This window comes from Rhinolophus hipposideros (genome assembly GCF_964194185.1).
Source record: "Rhinolophus hipposideros genome assembly, chromosome: 19".
Classification (NCBI taxonomy): domain Eukaryota; kingdom Metazoa; phylum Chordata; class Mammalia; order Chiroptera; family Rhinolophidae; genus Rhinolophus; species Rhinolophus hipposideros.
The window spans coordinates 48971364-48990385 of NC_138065.1; the positions used below are offsets into that span (position 1 = coordinate 48971364).

A 19022-nucleotide genomic window follows, 5' to 3' on the forward strand; every position below is an offset into this window, starting at 1 on the left:
GAAAAGCACCAACTTGCTATTTTTTTCTCCCTCAGAAAAGGCAGAAAAAGCCATCCAAGTAGGGCATCATACTCCCATTTCACTTCAGAGTTTAATTTGAAAACCAATAAGAGAAGAATTTAAATTGATTGCTTCAAGCCACAGACATTTCATAGCCAAGCAATCATGTCAGCTTTCATGAGAATTTATCTTAGCTGTGAAATCAATTGTCACAGACTTAGTTCACAAAAAATATTACCACACCATATTTGATTTCTGTCTCGGTGTGGTTGGTAAATCACATAAATCAAACGGGTAGATAATTCTTGTTCTCCAATCTCTCTCTCCCTCTCCAGACTCATCTTTGAAGACATTTTCTCCCCTCCTCTCTGGTGTACCTAGTGTTTCCTAAAGATGTCATGTCACAAAGGGAAGAGATGCAGTGTCAAGAATTGGGAAACTATTGTAATACACAAGATCAGGCCCATATGATGACAAATATCTTTGCAGTGAGAGACTGGAACAAAGGAACAGAGAGGACACAAAAAACAGAGTTCTCTGATTCAAAGATTTAACCGCTTCCAAAATGGCAAGTGTCCTTTTATTGACTTGCTAAGCATGTACTTCTCTCCAGCTCCTAGTCAGGGAAAGCACAAGGTTTATCCTTTTAGATGTAGAGAGGGAAATAAACATTACTGTCATCTTGTGAACTCACCATCAATAACTCTCCGAACATCCTCCAATCTCTGTCTGACCCATGTGAAATTAAGAGTTCTAGCAGAAACAAGAAGGGCCAGAAACTTATCAACAGAACACTGAAATGCTGTCTTCTGGCTCTCCCCCTCCCTAACTTTCAGAAGTTCTGTATATAACAGAAAACCTGAAATGTGTTAATACTTTGCTAGAGCTCAAAGAGTGAAGATTTAGAAAGCTGAGTGTGGATACCTACAAAACATTTTTGAATAACAGAAATGAGATTATGAGAGCAGAGTTGAGATAATTTACAATGAAACATCTCCTCGCCCTGTATTTATTTTCTTAAAGGACAATGTCATGGAATTCTGGTCTGTTCAATTCAAACTAAGCTTATTTTTACACTTTGTATAATTCTCAGGTTCTTACTTTTTCAATGAAAGATTACTTTTTGTATTAACACCACTTCCTCTAAGAGTTTTCATCAACTACTTCCATGTTCAGCCCATTTGGATCTGAGGCTCTAGGCTTCTAGAGCTTAACTACAGAATGATTTTTATTGGCAATTGGCGCTGTTTATATCTTCTCTGTATAATGGAGGGGGAAAAGGTAGTATCCATCTATTTATTCATTCTCTCATGTTACTGAGCTCCCCAATCACCAGGCAGGGTGTTAGGCCTTGGGGATAAAGCAATGAAGAAGACAAACACAGCCTCTCCATCATGGAAAGTAGTCTAGCAGTGAGACATATAGTGGTGACATGATTACATTTTAAATTAACTTATTTATTTATCATTGTGTTAAAACTAGAAAGAAGGTCAAGCTGTTAAAATGCTGACTTAGCACATTTCATTACTTAGATACAGGGTTTCTCAGCAATACCAAGGATACCTGACAAATTTTGGTTCTCTTATGTGCTCCTCAGGACAATGCATCAGCCTTCAGTTGGTCTCATATCTAGCAGATTTCATAATATATATATATATATATATATATATATACACACACATATATACATATATATAAAACGAAGTGTAAAATTTGGGGAAAACCAAACACTTATCATCCTTGAAGTTACAGAAAGGGTACAATGAACTGGATTGGTCAATTGAGAGTGATAAAGAGATTTTACTCTCAAACCCATTGTTTTCCCTCTACTGGGCACTCATAGTTAGAGGGCATTTGCAAACACACCTACATGGGAAGATGACACACCTGCACATACTCTATGAGAAAATGTAGGATTATACACATTTCATGACTCAGCTTGGATTGGAAGACTGGTTACCAACTGAAGTTTCCTCCTACAAAGAAAAAGCTTCTTGAATCGGAGTACTCGGAAGATAAACAATTCTCACTTAGTACTCTGTGAGGCAAGAAGAAAGGTCTTAAACATTCTTTTGACAATGGGGGTAAAATAAAATAACTGTTCCAGGTGACTTGTTTCTGTTCCGAATACAAGATTAATTGTGTTGTATTCCTTACACAAAATTTCATTTCCTGGTACAAAACACTACATGTTTTTACTCTACTGAATTTCCAATAAATGTGAGCCTCCACCATTCCTATTCATGGAAGAGTAATTGCTTCCCTTTTCATACACATTTGACACTCTCCTACATCCTAGAGAGACATGACCTTTTAGACAAGGCATTGCATACCACCTTTTGCCCAGCATATTTGTTTAATTAAGCACTTTTCCAAACAACTTGAACTCCAAGCGGGTCTTAATATAGCAACACAGCCATAAAGGTATATAAATGGAAAACCTGACTCCAATTCCTTTCCAGCTAACAAGTGGAAAAATATACCACTCAACAATGAGAATAAAGAGCCATTCTTTTCAGAACGCCTGAGAAGCGCACACTAGCTACAGTGCCGCAGTAGTTGACATTTATTGAGTGTTGGCAACGTGCTGCGGACTAAGTGGAGTGGTGAAACATCCTGAAATCCCTTTTAGTTAAAAAAAAAAAGTTGGGGGGAGAAAGTGAATTGGAACACTTGGTAATGTTGATAAACCATATCCTGAATTGAAGCTACAAAGCAGCATCAAAGAAGGAATGCCTTATTTTAAAAGAAAACAGAGCTGGACAACCCCAAGGGGTACTCAGAAAATACCTTTGTGGCAGCCCCGCAACCCCCCTGGACAGATGCAGTCTCTGCTGGCTACCAGATCTGACATACCTTGGACCAAATGGGCCTTAGCATGACCTTAAAAGGAAAGGACTGCCTGGGGGGAGCGGAGAACAGCACAGTGAGGCCATTAGCTAGATGTGCTTCTACCCGAGAAAACGGTATTTTTAACAAAATCAAACGGAAGAGAAACCTGAGGGAACAGTTCAATCTTCAGCTTCGGCCCTGCCCAAAAGAAGTTTAGCCATCTTTTAACTTGGATTTTCAAAATGATATGCTGATGCGATGAATGGGAAAGCAAAGCATTACAACTTAAGCAGCCTTCCCAGGTATCTAGGATGCCCTCTTGAAAGGCCCAGAAGGGGCACTGGGGAATGCATAATCTTACCAGGGGTTTCGGAGGCTAAATCAGGTAGGGGTAAAATTCACTCTCCTTGAGCTCTGAAGCCATTGCAACTAGTAACAATTCCCTCCATTTATAAAAACCTTAGCACTAAAACACTGTTTAGAATGGCTCAAAAATCTGGTCACCAGACTCATAAAGATCATATTAATTCACCAGGACACTGAAGGCTTTTTAAAGAAAGATGTTAAATGTATCAATTCCCACACACCTGATGATTGGGGACCACAGAGTAACTGTTTTACACTTTACAGTGGAAAGTTGAAATAGCAACTGAATGAGCTCTTAGGAATAGTGCGGTGACACAAGTAGCAATGATTAGTAGGTGCTGGTCAGTTCCAGCTAGGGCTTTGCAAATGAGACTCAACATGTTCCAAGGAAAACTGTAAGATTTAACAGCAAACTGAAATACCTACACGAGAAGTTACAATTCTCTTCACTGCTGCTCTTTTAGGAACAATCCCAACTAAAACAGTTGGTAGAATTCCTGTTCCATAGTTGATATCAAAACTATGTATCAGAAAGAGCCCTGGCTCAGGAGACATCAGCCCTGGGTTCTGTCATAAACTGCTTTAGCGACAAGGGGGAAGTCATTGAATGGTTATAGATGTGAACTCCTTCACCTGTGAGGTGAGGAGGACGGACAGACTATCTCCAAGGTCCCTGAGAACACTAAAAGCCATGGCATTTTACATTTATGTTGGTGCCCTCCGAAATTCACACAGGAACCCTCACCACCAAGCCGTGCATCTCACATGGGTCAAATGGCTAAATAAACTGATCCAAATCACTGCAGTGAAGATGGGATGAAAATACAAAGTAAGAGAAGAATTTATAAATGAACCAAAGATCATCTTCTAAATGAACCAAAGATCATCTAAAGCAGGGGTGTCCAAACTGCGGCCCGAGGGCCAACTGTGGCCCGCGATCCATTGTTAATTGACTCGCAGCAAATTCCAAAAATACATTTAGTTTACTTAAATAAACCAGGTGAGTCAATACGTACTTCACCTCGAGTGAGTGGCCCGGCTGTTTGTGTATTTTACCGCACATGGCCCTTGGTGAAAAAGTTGAAAAAAGTTTGGACACCCCTGATCTAAAGGCAAGGAAAGAGAACACTTCTTAATATTCTTATAAGACCTTGTCTCAAAAGAAAGAAAAAAGCAGGAACACAACCATAGAAGCAACGTAAATGGTGAAAAGAATATCATTAAGTATAGTTGGTAGAATTATGCTAAGTATATGGGCTTTTGATAGATGCATAATTTTCCTTCTACACAGAATATTCAAATACATAAACTTACATGGGTAAATCCAATCCAATAAATCTACGGAGGGGAAAAGGGAATGTTCACCTTGCCTTGGAAATGAGCTTCTTCTCATCCAAAAAGACTGGCAACAGATGAAGCAACACTTCCCACCTTTTTGCTTTGACTAATACTATTCTTTCTATGGGGCACTTCTTTCTATTTCCTCTCCATCAATTTATGTCAAAACCCAATGAGAGTCACCTTCTATGATGCTAATCATTGCTTATGGCTAAACCCTATGCTCTCTGCTACTCCAGCACTTAAGTGACACAAGTAGCAATGGCTAATACAGGAGTGGGAGACACTATCATATAGTCTGGTAATATGTTACCTTATACACTATAACCCATTCGTATCATGTATAGTATCCTCTCAACTAGATTATCTTTTCTGTGTTGTTTATCTCTTCATGGATTTAACTTTTCTGTCTTAAGATTAGTGAAAAAGGAACGCTGAGTAAGACTCAGTGGTGATTATAAATGTCATGCAAAACAAGATCATAACTTGTATTTCATTTAGAGCATCAAAACTGACATGCAGGTAGGTAATGCAGAAATACCTAACAAATACTTTGGAATGAATAACATAATAAGTGTGTGCTGAGGGAGCAAATGAGAGAACAGGAGAATGACAGCTGTTTTTTCTTTGATCTGTTTGTAAAACATTCATGTTTGTAAATATAGAGAACTCCCAGGTTGGCTTTCAGGTTCACTTTTATCACAATCCTTAGTTCTAGGGGGAAATTAGGAGCATATTTTTGTTTTGCAACAACTTAATGATAACGAAAGGCCATTTCACTTCAACCAAAATGGCAGAATGGAAAATGTAAAAACTCCTTTCTACAAGACATCTAGAATTGCTGAAAAACATAATTTTAAGTGCCCGGGCACTTAAAGAAAAAAAAGTCACAGAGAGAGAGAGAGAGAGAGAGAGAGAAGAGAGAGAGAGAGAGAGAGAGAGAGGAAATATATCTTTTATCTTTTGCCACTTCTGCCACTGGATGGTATGAGTTTTAGTAAACCAATAAACCAAACAGGGACATTGCAAAAAAAGGACTTTTATGAGTTAATCTTATTTTTAAACATAGATGCAAAAGTCTAAAGAAAATGCTAGCAAACTTAAGCCAGGAATGCATAATAAATAATAATACATCACGACTTAACTAGGTTTAATCCCTAGAGATCAAGGATGGTTTAACATTAGAACATCTATTAATATATTTCACCACATAAACAGATTAAAGAAGAAAATCATACTATCTTCTCTGTGGCAGCAGAAAAAGCACTTGATAAAATTCAGTACCCATCCATGATTAAAAATAGAAACAATTTAGCAACTAGAAACACCAGGGATCTTTACCTGGTATCAGGTACCTATCAGAAAATACTTCACTATAAATTATAAAATAGTAGTCCTTAACATCAGAAACAAGACAAAGATTCCCAATTGTATTTGGCATTGTAGTGGAGGTCCTAGTAGGGAAAAAAATAATGGAAAATAATCAATATTTCAGAGGAAAAGACAATGGTAAATGTGCCTGTAGATGGGACATCCGTGGACTCACAGAGGTCTCTGAGAAGTGGTTGAGTTCAATACCTGCTGAGAACTCTAGGATTCCAGAATACCTAGATTTTTAGAAATCCACAGTTTTCTTATTTTGGTGTCTTTTGTTCTCTTTAAAATCCACAGTGACATTTCACCTAAAAAAAAGATGGTCTACCACTGTCAAATTATTTACTTTGTACCAAGCCCTTTTAGAACCTGAACTTACAGGTTGGCTAAGGACTCAAATTAAGTTTGACCTCTTGGGCGGTAGTCACACTTCCCGCTCTGCATACAAGCCAGAGGGCTGAGCAGCCAGCCCTCTGATGATTTTTTTTTAGGACCTCCCACTTCCCCACTGCTCTGAAGAAGTTCTATCAACAATCCCGAGTTTGGTCCCACTGAGGACAGACGACTGCTCTTTCCAGGAAACCCTTTTATTCTTTATCGTCACCAATGTTTTTGTTTTGTTCATAAGCAACTCTGAATACAAAGTCTTTTTTAGAAAAATTCCATCTCAGGAATTGGTAGAGGAGTTGTATTTAATTTGCCTTCCCCGTGATTGCTTAAACGCCTTGCTCTTGTGGTTTTTCTAAGTAGTTTTGTGTAATGAGTCACTCTGAGCAACTGACTGGGAATGTAGAAAGAAGGTTTCTTCGGCTATTTTGAGTCACTGTGTGATTGACCCTGGGCCAGTCACTGAACCTAATCAAGGAACTTCATTCACTGCTAAATAAAGAGGGTAGGCCGGGAAAGACGGGTTAAAGTTAGACTCGGCCACATAATGAGCCCATCTCTGAATAACTGACTCATAGGAATGAAATAGCTTTTTCCTAGAATATTTCCACTTGGAAAAGCTCTCCTATACTATATCCTTGCCTAGTTGTAGCCCTTTTACACCTGTGTCCTGTCTTCTGTTACCTCTCCATTTGTGTATTTCACGTTACTGCTTAGCTTCAGTGAACGACCACGGATGGCATTCCATGATAATCACCCCAAAATAAAGTTCTGATATTGTAGGTGACCAGTGGTGGGGGGAAAAGAAAGAAATACAAGTGGAAGAAAAAGTACCCTTAGACACAGAAGTCCTAATTCAGGTTCAAGTTCTCGCAGGAATTAATGTTGTGATCTGAAGAAAGTCAACCTCCCTGAGCTACATTTTCTAATTTATCAAGTGGTAACCACACTACCCTATCTTTTTATCTCACAGGCATGTGCTACAAAAACCAGACAACAAACATGGACAGTGCTTTGAAACACTGTAAAGCACTATACATGTGTATTCATATCAACTGGATGATTTTATTAACCATGCAAGAATTTAGTTATAATATATACGAGGTCTGACAATGAAGGTCACAAACTCATCCTAGAAAAAGTGCTACATGTCTCATTGTTGAATATCACTATGGTCACCTTCAAAGTCCTCCCCTTTGGAAGTTATGCACCGACGCCAGCACCTAGTCCACACTTCAAAGCAATTTTGGAACTCTTTTCCTGGAATGGCCATCAGAGCTGTCATCGTATTACCCTTGATGTCCTGAATGTCATCAAAATGTATTCCTTTCAATATTTCCTTTATCTTCAGGTAAAGGAAGAAGTCATTGGGGGCCAGATCAGGTGAGTAGGGAGGGTGTTCCAATACAGGTATTTGTTTCCTGGCTCAAAACTTCCTCACAGACAGTGCTGTGTGAGCTGGTGCATTGTCGTGATGCAAGAGCCATGAATTGTTGGCGAAAGTTCAGGTCATCTAACTTTTTCAGCATTTCCAAATAGTAAACTTGGTAAACTGTCCAGTTGGTACAAATTCATAATGAATAATCCCTCTGATATCAAGTTCACAAACTTAATTATCATACCTCTTATATGAGAAGGTCTTACCACTCATGCCAGACAGATGTTATTACAAATTATAATTGAATAACTTGTAAGCATGTAAACAATGCTTTCAGGGCAGGGAAGATTTTAAAGTAACAAAATGTAGTTTCAGAACAGAAGCAGATTGATTTGGATGGCTGCTGCAAAAGCAGCAATAAACAAACTAATACTGGAAGACCCTTCTTATTCTAACTCAATCTTTTGAATCCATAACCTATGGTGGAAGCTAAAAATGCAAAATGAATGAAAGGAAAACTGACAAGTTAACAAATTTCAAAGGGGGACCAAAGGAACTATTATAAATATGATCTCTGGATCATGTAGAAATTCAAGGAAAAAAGTCTGAAGATAGAAGTGCTTTATTTTCTTACCTCTGTTCTGTATTAAAAATTGCAAAGTTGTGCTTGCTAGACATAAAGCTCTTTTCCACATCCCGAACTTTCAGGTTGTCCAAGGGAAGCATATACTTCTTTTCTTTTTCCTAGAGAGAGAAAAAGAGAGAGAGGGCTTTAACAAAAGATATTAAAGTGTGCCAATGGCAACATAGCACCTGAGCTGGCCAAGATTTGATTACAATATTTTGATACCCTCAGACACTATTTTGATACCAGCTACCAAGGAATGTAAGTTATCTGATGGGTAGGAGTCTCTGCTGATTCTCAACACTGGGGTCAGAGGAATGAGGGGAGAGAAAGTGTAGAGGAAGGAAGGGTTCGGTCATGGAGAAAACACGTGGTCCTCTATCCTTTCTTCCTCATGTGGGTCCCCTTAGATGTTTTTACATGTTAGTTTGATATTAAGAATTTAGCCATCTGTTAATATTTAACAAAAATGTTCTGGTCCTAATTCAATGAGAAATGCCAGATGGATTTCATTTCATATTTTATTTGCAGCCTAAGCAGTTTTGATAGCCAGTGCTGGCAGGGGACTGGAAGGAAGCACAAGGACCCCAAAATGAAATACCCCCCGTAAACTATGACAAAAGCACAGGAAACACTTTCTTCATTTGGGTCAAGAATAAAATGTAAGTCTAGGGAAAAAAACAAAACAAACACGATTCCCTTAAATTGTTGAGCTCTTTGAAGAAGAAAAAAGGAGCCATTAGAAGTGGACCGATATTAACTAGAACACATTCTCTTTTAAAATGAACAATTCTTTAGGAAGAAAATGGACATTGGAGAGGGGAAGTCTGTAAATGGGACCAAGCCGGTCTTGGTAAAACATACTAGATGCCAAGGAATTACTAGAAACATTTGCTTTTACAGACTGGCCCAGGGGCAATATTATCATATGTATAAATGCTTAACAGCCCATCGAGTAGGAGAGAGCCAAACACTCAGCTTAAGAAACCTACTCAAGACCTATTACCGGGGCATTTTAGCAATGGTCTCTGTTAAACAGTAGTCAACTGTATGGTCCCAGCCTCTACCTCTGCTGTTAGCCCTGAGAAAAAGAGGGACTAGCAACTCTGGAGGAGGGGAGCTTAGAGACGTAGCCACGACTTTTAATAAACAACTATTACTGCATTTCCTGTGGGGAATACACGCAGTGTACAGATATGTCTGACATAAGCCTTATTGTTCCTGCAGCTCCTACAGCACTTTCTTGAGAGTTTGTGGCTGGGCTGAGTGGTGCTTTGGGGCCAGCTGCGGGGGCCAGGCCATCTGCACACCCATAGGCAGTGACTGAAGGGTGTGTCCCTGGCGTTGCCACTTCTTACTCCAAAGTTAATCAGAAAAAAAAGCAGGGCAGAGCACATGAAAATAGCGGGGCAAAGAGAACTAGATGACTAAAGAAGTTGAAGAAAGTTGGTTGGTGAACAAATTGGCTGTCCTGGCAGACAATGTCTTCAAAGAAGATTAAAATAATAATAATAATAATAATAATGATGATGAAACTAAATGGGAGTGAGGGAAGCCTAAGAATAAACCTGAAAAAGCAAAGTTAAGAAGAGCACAATATTTCTTGTACAAAAAATAATATTAGCCAACACAAGGATATTCTAAATAGCAAAACACATAATTTAAGCAAATGAAGTACCATAGTTGAGTCTAACTTCTTGGAAACACTTGTCAGATAACTTTAGGACAGAATTCTAAGAGGCAAGACTGAATGAAAAGCTATTCAATACATAATCAAATGAAAATGATTGAGACCCCGGGAAAAAATTATTTTTGGATGTTTTTCAAAGTCCTAAATTTAAGCAGCTGGATTTTTTTTAACGCACCATCCTAGTCAGCCTTTTGAAATGATGGATTTGCCTTTTAATGGGAAATCTGCATTTCATTGTAAAGATGGAACACGATGTCTTTGGCGCGTTTTCTACAGGCGGAGGATCCCTTTGTACTGCATTCTTTAGCATATAGTAAAGATCCAAATCCACAAGTTTACGTCAGATATTCAACATTGGAGAAATACACACATATGCAGACAGGGGACCATGAAAAATTATTTCATAATCAAGACTTTTAAGACGGATGGAAGGAGAAGGAGAAGGAGAAGAAGACTCAGACTGATGTGTTTAATTGAACTTGTAAGTCAAATGGAGAATTAAAGGAGAGGGCACTGAAGCAGTATGTCATGAATATTTCTAAAATCCTTGGTGCTTTGGGGAAAGAATGACGTTCCGCGAAAAGAACATTTTGAATATGAAATTGCTAAAATAAACACAAGGAATACAAGAGGATACACTGAACTATAACTTCCAAAATGCAGTGAGTCTTTGCACCAGCTTGATGGAGGCATCTGCTACATAAATTTGTTAGTTTTATTATTAAACGGTCTAATACTGCACTGACCAGTGTGGTCGCCACAAGCCACAGCTGACTACTGAGCACGTGACGTGTAGCTAAGCTGGGATGTGCCCTAAATGTTAAATCCACACCAGATTTCAAAGTTTTAGCATGAGGAAAACAGTGTGAACTATCTCATACTTTTACACTGATTATCTGTTGAAATGATATTTTTAATATATTGGGGTAAATAAAGTACTACTTTATAACTCACCTGTTTATTTTTACTGCTTTGCATGTGGCTGGCTAGACAATTTAAAATGGCACGTGTGGCTCTCAGTAACTTTCCATTGACAGCACTGAACCCCAGGTATTTACCATCACTTTCCTTCTCCTCATCCATCCAAACAGTTTTTCTCTTCGGACCTCCCTGTTTCTGCCATGAGGAGGACTTGTCATTCTCGCAGTCACCCCATCTGAAACCCCACTATCCTTTCTGACGCATTGCCTCCCTTCACCTCCTTTATTACATCGAGACTGTTGCATCGTGTCTGAAGCATTTGTCAGACTTCCATTGTTTGACATTCCCACTGCATCAATCTAGGTCCCTGGCATCTCACACACAGATGGTTACAAATGGCTTCCTAGCTGGTCCCCTTGCCTCCTAATTCCTCTCACATCACCAGGGAGGGCAATTTTCTAAAACTACTCTATCAAATTCATTCCAGTCCTACAAAACTCTCATAGCTCTCCATTATTTATGGAAGAAAATCCACGAACCTCCTTCATGTGACACTGGAAAGCTTCTCTCTATGGGTTCTGAGTTGTCAATATCTTCTCTCCTCTTCCAGAAGTCTTCATATTTCAAGCAAATGAACCTTTGCAGATGGTCTTTTCCCAATTTGAAATACCTTTCCACTTCTCCCCACCATATCAGTTTATTAGCGTCTAGCTCAATTTCTTCCTTCTTTGCAAAAAGTCTTCCCAAGTTTGTAACTCTGTCTGTCTCTCTGTCACTCCCCCATCTCTCTACTCTCAATTCATACAATAAGTCATGTTTATTCTATTTATTTTGAATTATACTTTATGAGACATGCTTATCTTAAAAGTGCATTAACTAAAAAGTTTGTGTAAAGGTTGTTCATTTGGAGTTCAGAATATTCGGTCAATTCTAGTGTTCAGGTAGGATGCATTAGCACACAAAAACAAAAAAGGAGAGAATGTTTTTTGCTGTATTTGTAAAAAAAAAAAAAACAGAAGAAGAAGAAAATTTGATATTTTAAATAGTTCACCTTGAACAGACATTTTGGTAGACGCACTCGTAAAATTCTAGAGAAAGATTTTTAAGAATTTATTTTTTCCAGTTTTATCGAGAAGTAACTGACATACATTACTATAGAAGTTTCAAATGTACAGCATGATGGCTTGGTTTATATGTATTGTGAAATGGTTACCACAAGAGGTTCAGCTAGCAGCCATCTTCTCACATAGATACAATAAAAAGAAAGAAAAAAGGAACAAAGGAAAAAAATTTTCTCCTAGTCATGAGAGCTCTGAGGGTCTACTCTCTTAGCAGCATTCCTATATATCGTACAGCAGCTGCCTATAGTTATCAGGCTGTACATGACAGCCTGAGTACGTATTTGTCTTATTGCTGCATGTTTGTATCTGTGGACCAGCATCCTCCCACCCCCCTCTTTTTACCCTCTGCCTCGGGTAACCACAAGTCTGATCTCTTTCCCATGAAGGTGTGTTTTTTCTTTTCAGATTCCACATATAAGTGAGATTATACAGTATTTCTCTTTGACTTATTTCACTTAGCATAATGCTTTCAAGGTCAATCCATGCTGCTGAACATTTTTTTTTGATTGAATAATAGTCCATTGTGTGTGTGTGTGTGTGTGTGTACGTGTGTGTGTGTCACAACTTCTTTCCCTATTCATCCATCAGTGTGTACTTAGGTTGTTTCCATGTCTTGACTATTGTAAATAATAACGCTCTCTGAACAGAGGACTGCATATTTCTTTTCAAGGTAGTGTTTTCGTACATTTTGGAAAGGTTCCCCCTTATTGGCGGTGGATGCGTTCCAAGACCTCCAATGGATGCCTGAAACCATGGGTAATACCAAACTTGATATACACCATGTTTTTTCCTATACGCAAATACCTATGATAAAGTTCAATTTATAAGTAAGGCACAGTAAGAGATTAACAACAGTAATAATAAAACAGAACATTGTTAACAATATATTTTAACAAAAGTTATGTGGTTTGTCTCTCTCTCTTTCTCTCTCTCTCAAAATATTTTATGGTACTAGACTCACCTTTCTTCTTGTGATGATGTGCGGTGATAAAATGCCAACACAATGAGATGAAGTGGGTGAATGGCATGGGCCTTGTGGCGTCGCGCTAAGCATTACCCTATGGGTGACTTGAACACACGCCTGCGATGCTAAGAGAGTCCATCTGACCACCAAGATGGCGACTCAGAGACTAACAGGCAGGAGGGTCTACAGCATGGAGACGCTGGACAGAGGGAGGATGGTGGACACGGCGCGAGATTTCATCACGCTCCTCGGAACAGCATGCAATTTAAAACTTACGAATTGTTTATTTCTGGAATTTTTCACTTCACATTTTTGGACTGCCGTTGACCTCGGTCACTGAAACCACAGAAAGTGAAGCCACAGATAAGGGGCGACCACAGTGTTCCCAGAAGTGGGACAGCTGGATCAGATGGTAGTTCTATTTTTAATGTTTTCAGGATCCTCCATACTGTGAGAAATGATTTTTTTAAATGGAGATTCAGAGTGGAAATTCTGGGTATTTTCTAAAGCATCAGAAGCTGATGCCACTGATTCAATAGCCTTCTTTTCTTCACTTTTAAACAGAGTACTTCTCCTTGCCTCAATATACGGTGGTTACCAGCACTATTTACGGGGGAGGCATCCAGGAGTACAGGGATTCTTTGTGCAGAGAGAGAGGAACTTCAGCGCATGTTCTTTCCTTGCAGTCACTGGGCAAGAGTTAGAAGACATAGGCGAAATAGGATAGGCCAACAAAATGGATGCCTCCAATGTGTGAGAGAGTGTGGTCTGAGGTGGAAGTGACTGAACTACGAGTGGTAAAAAGCAGAGGAATCAAGGTGAAGGGAGGCGGGAATTATGGGATGGCCACAGCGTGTGTTTGGCAACCTTGAAAGGAAACAAAGGTCAGTGAGAGGCAGAGGTCAGGTCAGCAACTGCCCAGCAACTGGCCTCTAGCTGGCAGAGCACCATGAAGTCAGCGTGGTTGCTGGAAGGAGCTACAGTGGGTATGGGGAGAGGTGCTGTATTGCTTCTGCCTGGTACGAATGCCTTCTTCCCTGCAAGAAGGCAAATACTAGACACCGTGGCATTTATGTCACACGCTAACCCCTCCATGAAGCCTACGCTGATTGCAGCGTGTCACAGACCTCTTTTATAGCTTCCAACTTTTCCATACTTTTTGGCAGAGGCTATCTAAGATGAGACTTCTTGCTTACGCAGCTTGCTTCTTCAATAGACTGGGCACGTCTTGGGGGCAAGGACAGTGTTATAATTCTTTTGTGTTTACGGGTAACAGTTACTACAGTGCTGCCTCCACAGATTTGGCTTGAAAAACATTCGATTGTGGATGATGCATCGCAAATAAAATTCCAACATGCTGCAATTTTACCATAATGTTGAACTTGCACCATTTTACTATTGTGTCTACCTACACTATTATCTTAAAAATAAAAAAACCTGTGCAATCAGATGTGATATAAAAACTGATTTTTAATGCCTCATTGATTGACGTTGAATGAATTGACAGGTTTTTGTGTACTATCATAAAGGTCGTTAGGTCAAGTTTTACACAACCTAGACCAATATCCTTGATTCAGTTGATATAAATCTCATGGCTTAAACACATAAATATACTGTGACAATTCAGTACTCTTCAAAACAATTCAAAAAACAAAACCAGCAGATATACTGCCCTTAAGAAGTAAAAAAAAAATGATTTCAAGTTTTGAAAAATGGTAGCGCATAAAAAAAATTAGATTAAAAGAGAAGAAAGAAAAATACATGAAAAAGACCCGTACGGGCAGCAAATATGGTTTTTGAAATATGTCATAATGGCACCAAGTTTATTTTTTAAATATGTGATATTTGTTATAATGCTTCACTGACACGCTCCGATATTTTAAAGCATTGTGACAATATTTCCCAGGCTAATAAATAATCAGATTAGAAACAGGGTCTGTGACAGATGAAGAGGCTCTTCCATGCTGCTGAGGATGGCTGTTCCTCATGAGTAAAGATGCCTATTTTGACCACTGCTCTTCTCACACTCGCAGAACATTCCATGTGCCTTCTCTTATTATTGAACTTGCCAGACGTACCCAGACGTACACTCCTGATGTGTTCAATGTCTCTTCTCCCATTGAGAAACTGGCATTTATGTGTCATCTCTCAGGGCTGCACCATCTCTCAGTGCTAGCAATGCACAGAACATTCCCAGAAGGCAACCACCAGTGCAGCATGCGAGGGCCACACAAGCGGGGCGGTACCACTGCACCAGCCAAAGAGGGGACGGACCAACTGTCATCAAGCGTCTGGTCCGAAAATGGGGCCACAGACCACAGAGGAGTCTGAGTTGAAAAGATTCCTCATCCAGGGCTCTACGTGTTTTTGCAGAATCCTGAAAACTCAGGAGATACTGTGGGACATTCCATTATTACAACTTGCTTGTGGCTCAAGAGGGTAATGTTGATCAATGTTTTTCCTGATAAAGTTTTCTTTTTTGCCTTGGCACACGGTGGCCAGAATGTTTGCACGTAGGGAAATGGAAGACATTATGCTGGGTTTCTGGTTGGGAACCAGGGCCCCCCAAAATGGATGCCCCCATATATTAATGCTTTGTATAAGGGACACAAGAGCTCCGTAAGCAGATATAGTCATCAAGTTCCCCACCCCCACCTCGTTGTCCAACTTGACAGACGCTGAATTACCCTTCAGAGTAAATGCAGACCCTTCAGCATACCCACTGCTCCAACCCGGGACTCCTGCCTTCCAGGAAACGCAACACATTTTCATTCTCCACCACAACACACCCAGTCATGTCTTCTTGCCTTTGTCTGTTTCCTCCACTAACAACACTTTTGTTTGTTGGTCACTCTGCTTCTCTTCCACTCAAAATTCCTGCATAAAATCATTCCACCTGGCTCAGACTTAATGGACGTTTTTTTCTTAAAACATGATAGTTCTCATTTTTCTTTTTTTCCTTCCCTATCCGACTTGCAGATATTATTTTTAAATCAGTGGACTCATTTAAAAAAATAATCCTGCCACCAAAGCTCATTATATTGAGTAGATGAAGAGTGGAGTTCCCCAGAGTGAAGCAGGAGTGGGGCTATTAGAAAACCTGCCCACTAAGTCTCATCCTCTAACCCTGAAATTGCCTCTAAGACATGTGGTGGGAACGCCTCAGGACTCTCATACCCAGGCTGGGATTTCCAGGTCTCTCTTCCAGAGCCTGGTCTACCTACCAGCCTTATTCTCCAGGTGTTCCCACACTGCCAGGGCTCTGCTCTCACCCCAGGCTGCCTCCTCCTGCTGGGTCTCCTACACTGTCTAGCTCCGTGGGTCTTCTCACTGAGCAAACAGAAGCCATTTAGCAAATCCTTCCAGTTCAAGCCACCCGTCATGCCATTCCTGCCTGCCTGATTGGGCGGGCACTTTGATGCTTGATTGGATACTTGGATGCCTGACTGGGCACTTTGATGCCTGATTGGGCACTTTGATTGGGCCTCTTCTACCGTGTCCACCATCCCTCCCACTCCAGTCTGATCCCTGACAGCACTGGGCTTGGTCCGTTCCTTTACACTTTCCTCTAATTTTCTAAATGTCCAAATGTTTCATGTGTGTGTATGCTCTGCCTTTCCAACTACAAGGTACACTCTAAGGGAAGCAGCAAATCTGTCACTATTATTGTCTTTGTTATAGTTGCTCATCATTCTAAGGCTTGCTCCCCGGCTTCTCTGTAACTATGTCCTGACTTCCCCATCAGAGCACCAACTCGCGGAGGAAAGCAACTGTTTCCTTCTCAGTTTGGGTTGCATGGTTGACATTCAACAAACACGTGTACAACGAACACATGACCGAGTTCCCTCTTGGACTGGCACAGTGCTTTGCCTAGATTGAGAACTCAGAGAGGATGACTGACTTATAAAATAATCAAAATATCAAAGAAAAGAGAGGCTATAAAAATATTGAGAATACCAGGATACTAGTTCCAAATGCTGCTGAAAACTGAAATCTGGTGTTTATTGCCATTCAGAGGCTACAGAAATGTGCAAGTATGAAACTCATACTATAAACTACCCATCTTTTCATTTGGGCTCTAATTCCCTTCTTTAATCAGAATAACATCGGAGTAGTAAACAGCATCTGGGAACCAGCAGGCTGCTAGTAAATACGGCATCTTTAGATTTTTCTCTTGGGCACGGAAGAAACTTGCCATGTGCACCTTTGATGGGCTGTCGTGGTAGGACCAAGAACACGCCATTGGCTTCATGGCTGCCCCCCTCCGCACTCGCTCAGATCTTACGAGGAGAATACACTGCCATATCTCCATCAGGTAAGGGAAAGGTAGTCACATCTGCCAATATCCTGTTAGAGACCCTGACCTTTTCCTGGGTCTTGCCCTCTCTTCAGAGTTCTAGTCAATTTCCACCTCCTCCAGGAAGCCTGTCTGGCCACGAGAGCCCACTGGAGGGCTCCCTCCTCCATTCTCATGGCATTCTTGGCAGTACCCCTTTGTTTTTGTAATTAGTATACATAGCTCGATATTTTAGGTACACCTGATAGGCTCAAAATGTGGGCTCCACCCTCGACTAAAGGGAGGACTTTTATCATGTGAAAGTGAGAATGTCCAGGATTTTATTCTCAAGTGTTTAATCTCTATATTCTTATAAAGAAACAATCACGAGTATTTGCACACACAAGATTGATCATGTGCAAGGCCAATAAGGGGAAGCATACAGAAAAATGAGTTTCAAAGACTTAGGGCTAAGCATGGCCACCTGACCACATGCACAGGTCTCTTCCCCCTTCCCCAAGCCCACCAGGATAACAGTGAAGGGATAAAACGGTCGCGATCCACAGGGACAAAGGGAGTGGAGGGGACAAGACAGTGGACAAGCGATTTCCCAAAAGCTTTGGAAGAGAGAACGAGAACCGAGGAGCTTGCCTTGATTTAGCACAGAGACAAGGTATGGCCTGAATAACCTACGGGGCAGAGGATGAAGGGGAGGCCACTCCATTTGGGTCCCGTCCTGTCCTTGGAGGCACCTGGTACCGCCCAGGAAGGGAGTGGCTGTGGAGCTGCACGAGCAGGATCCCAATCTGTACACAGAACAGGTGATGACAGAGTCACCTCCTCCAAGCCTCACTCCAAGTCACTTCTACCCCAAGCAGGAGACCGGAGGCCAGTTCCCTATATTAAAACAGTTATAAGAAAAGAGTTTTGGACCCAGAGATTAATAGGCAGGGTGGACAGCCAAAGTGGGACAAAAACAAGAGAACTTGGTGAAAGTCTTCATACTGAAATATCGTTCTCAGCCCTCTTTCCTGCCCTGCCCCAGAATGCCAGCCATCAGATGGGTTTCCCTGCCTCCACCAGGCAGGGCGGATCTTCCTTTCTGGGGAATTAAAGAGATTCAGAGGAAGCGGAAAAGCCAGCGTGCCACCTGATCACCTTATAGGAAGGTCTTATGTTCTGGCAGCCTCACCCACACATAGTGTCTCCAAGTGGCTGAAAGGCCTAGAACGCATCACAGCCACAGATTGAGTGGATTCTGAGAAGGGGCCATCTCAGCACACATTCCCGCCTCCTTGTCATGTTTGCGTTCACTTCAAAACTCTACTTCCCATCGCCATCTTGGTCATGTAGCTAGGGGTCCAGATGAGATATCGTTTCAGCCAACCTGACGCCCTCGTGCTAGACTTTGATTCAGAAGTGAGTCGCGCTGGAGAGCAGCAGAGTGGGTGGTACCTGCTTTGCTAGCTTGGATCAGGGTGGAGGTGGAGTGGCCCTGGATCCAGAGGCGGCTTCCTAGTGGTGCAGGCCCCGCGCTGCTGGAGGCCGTGGCTCCCTGGCAGCCCTAGTTCTCAAATTCAGTTTGGAGAACCATTCCTGGAAACTCGGCCTAGCTCTGCGCTCTGCCCTCCCAGTGGTTTTCAGAGCAATCTATACCTCTTAATTTTCCAGGAATATTTCATCTTTAATAAACGTTTAAAATATTCTAAAATTACATTTTAAAAACTACATTTCAAAAGTTTTCTAATTA

At 40.9% G+C, this 19022-nt stretch overlaps 1 protein-coding gene across 6 annotated transcripts in view; it reads right to left on the reverse strand.

The window, feature by feature from the left end:
• The window catches only part of DNM3 (dynamin 3), a 397977-nt gene that overhangs the window by 109432 nt on the left and 269523 nt on the right, over positions 1 to 19022 (reverse strand). For all 6 annotated transcript variants that reach the window (XM_081025373.1, XM_081025374.1, XM_081025371.1 and 3 more), the window contains one exon: positions 8310 to 8419. In XM_081025373.1, coding sequence (XP_080881499.1) covers positions 8310 to 8419 — 110 coding nt within the window. The remainder of the gene's footprint in view (positions 1 to 8309; positions 8420 to 19022) is intronic.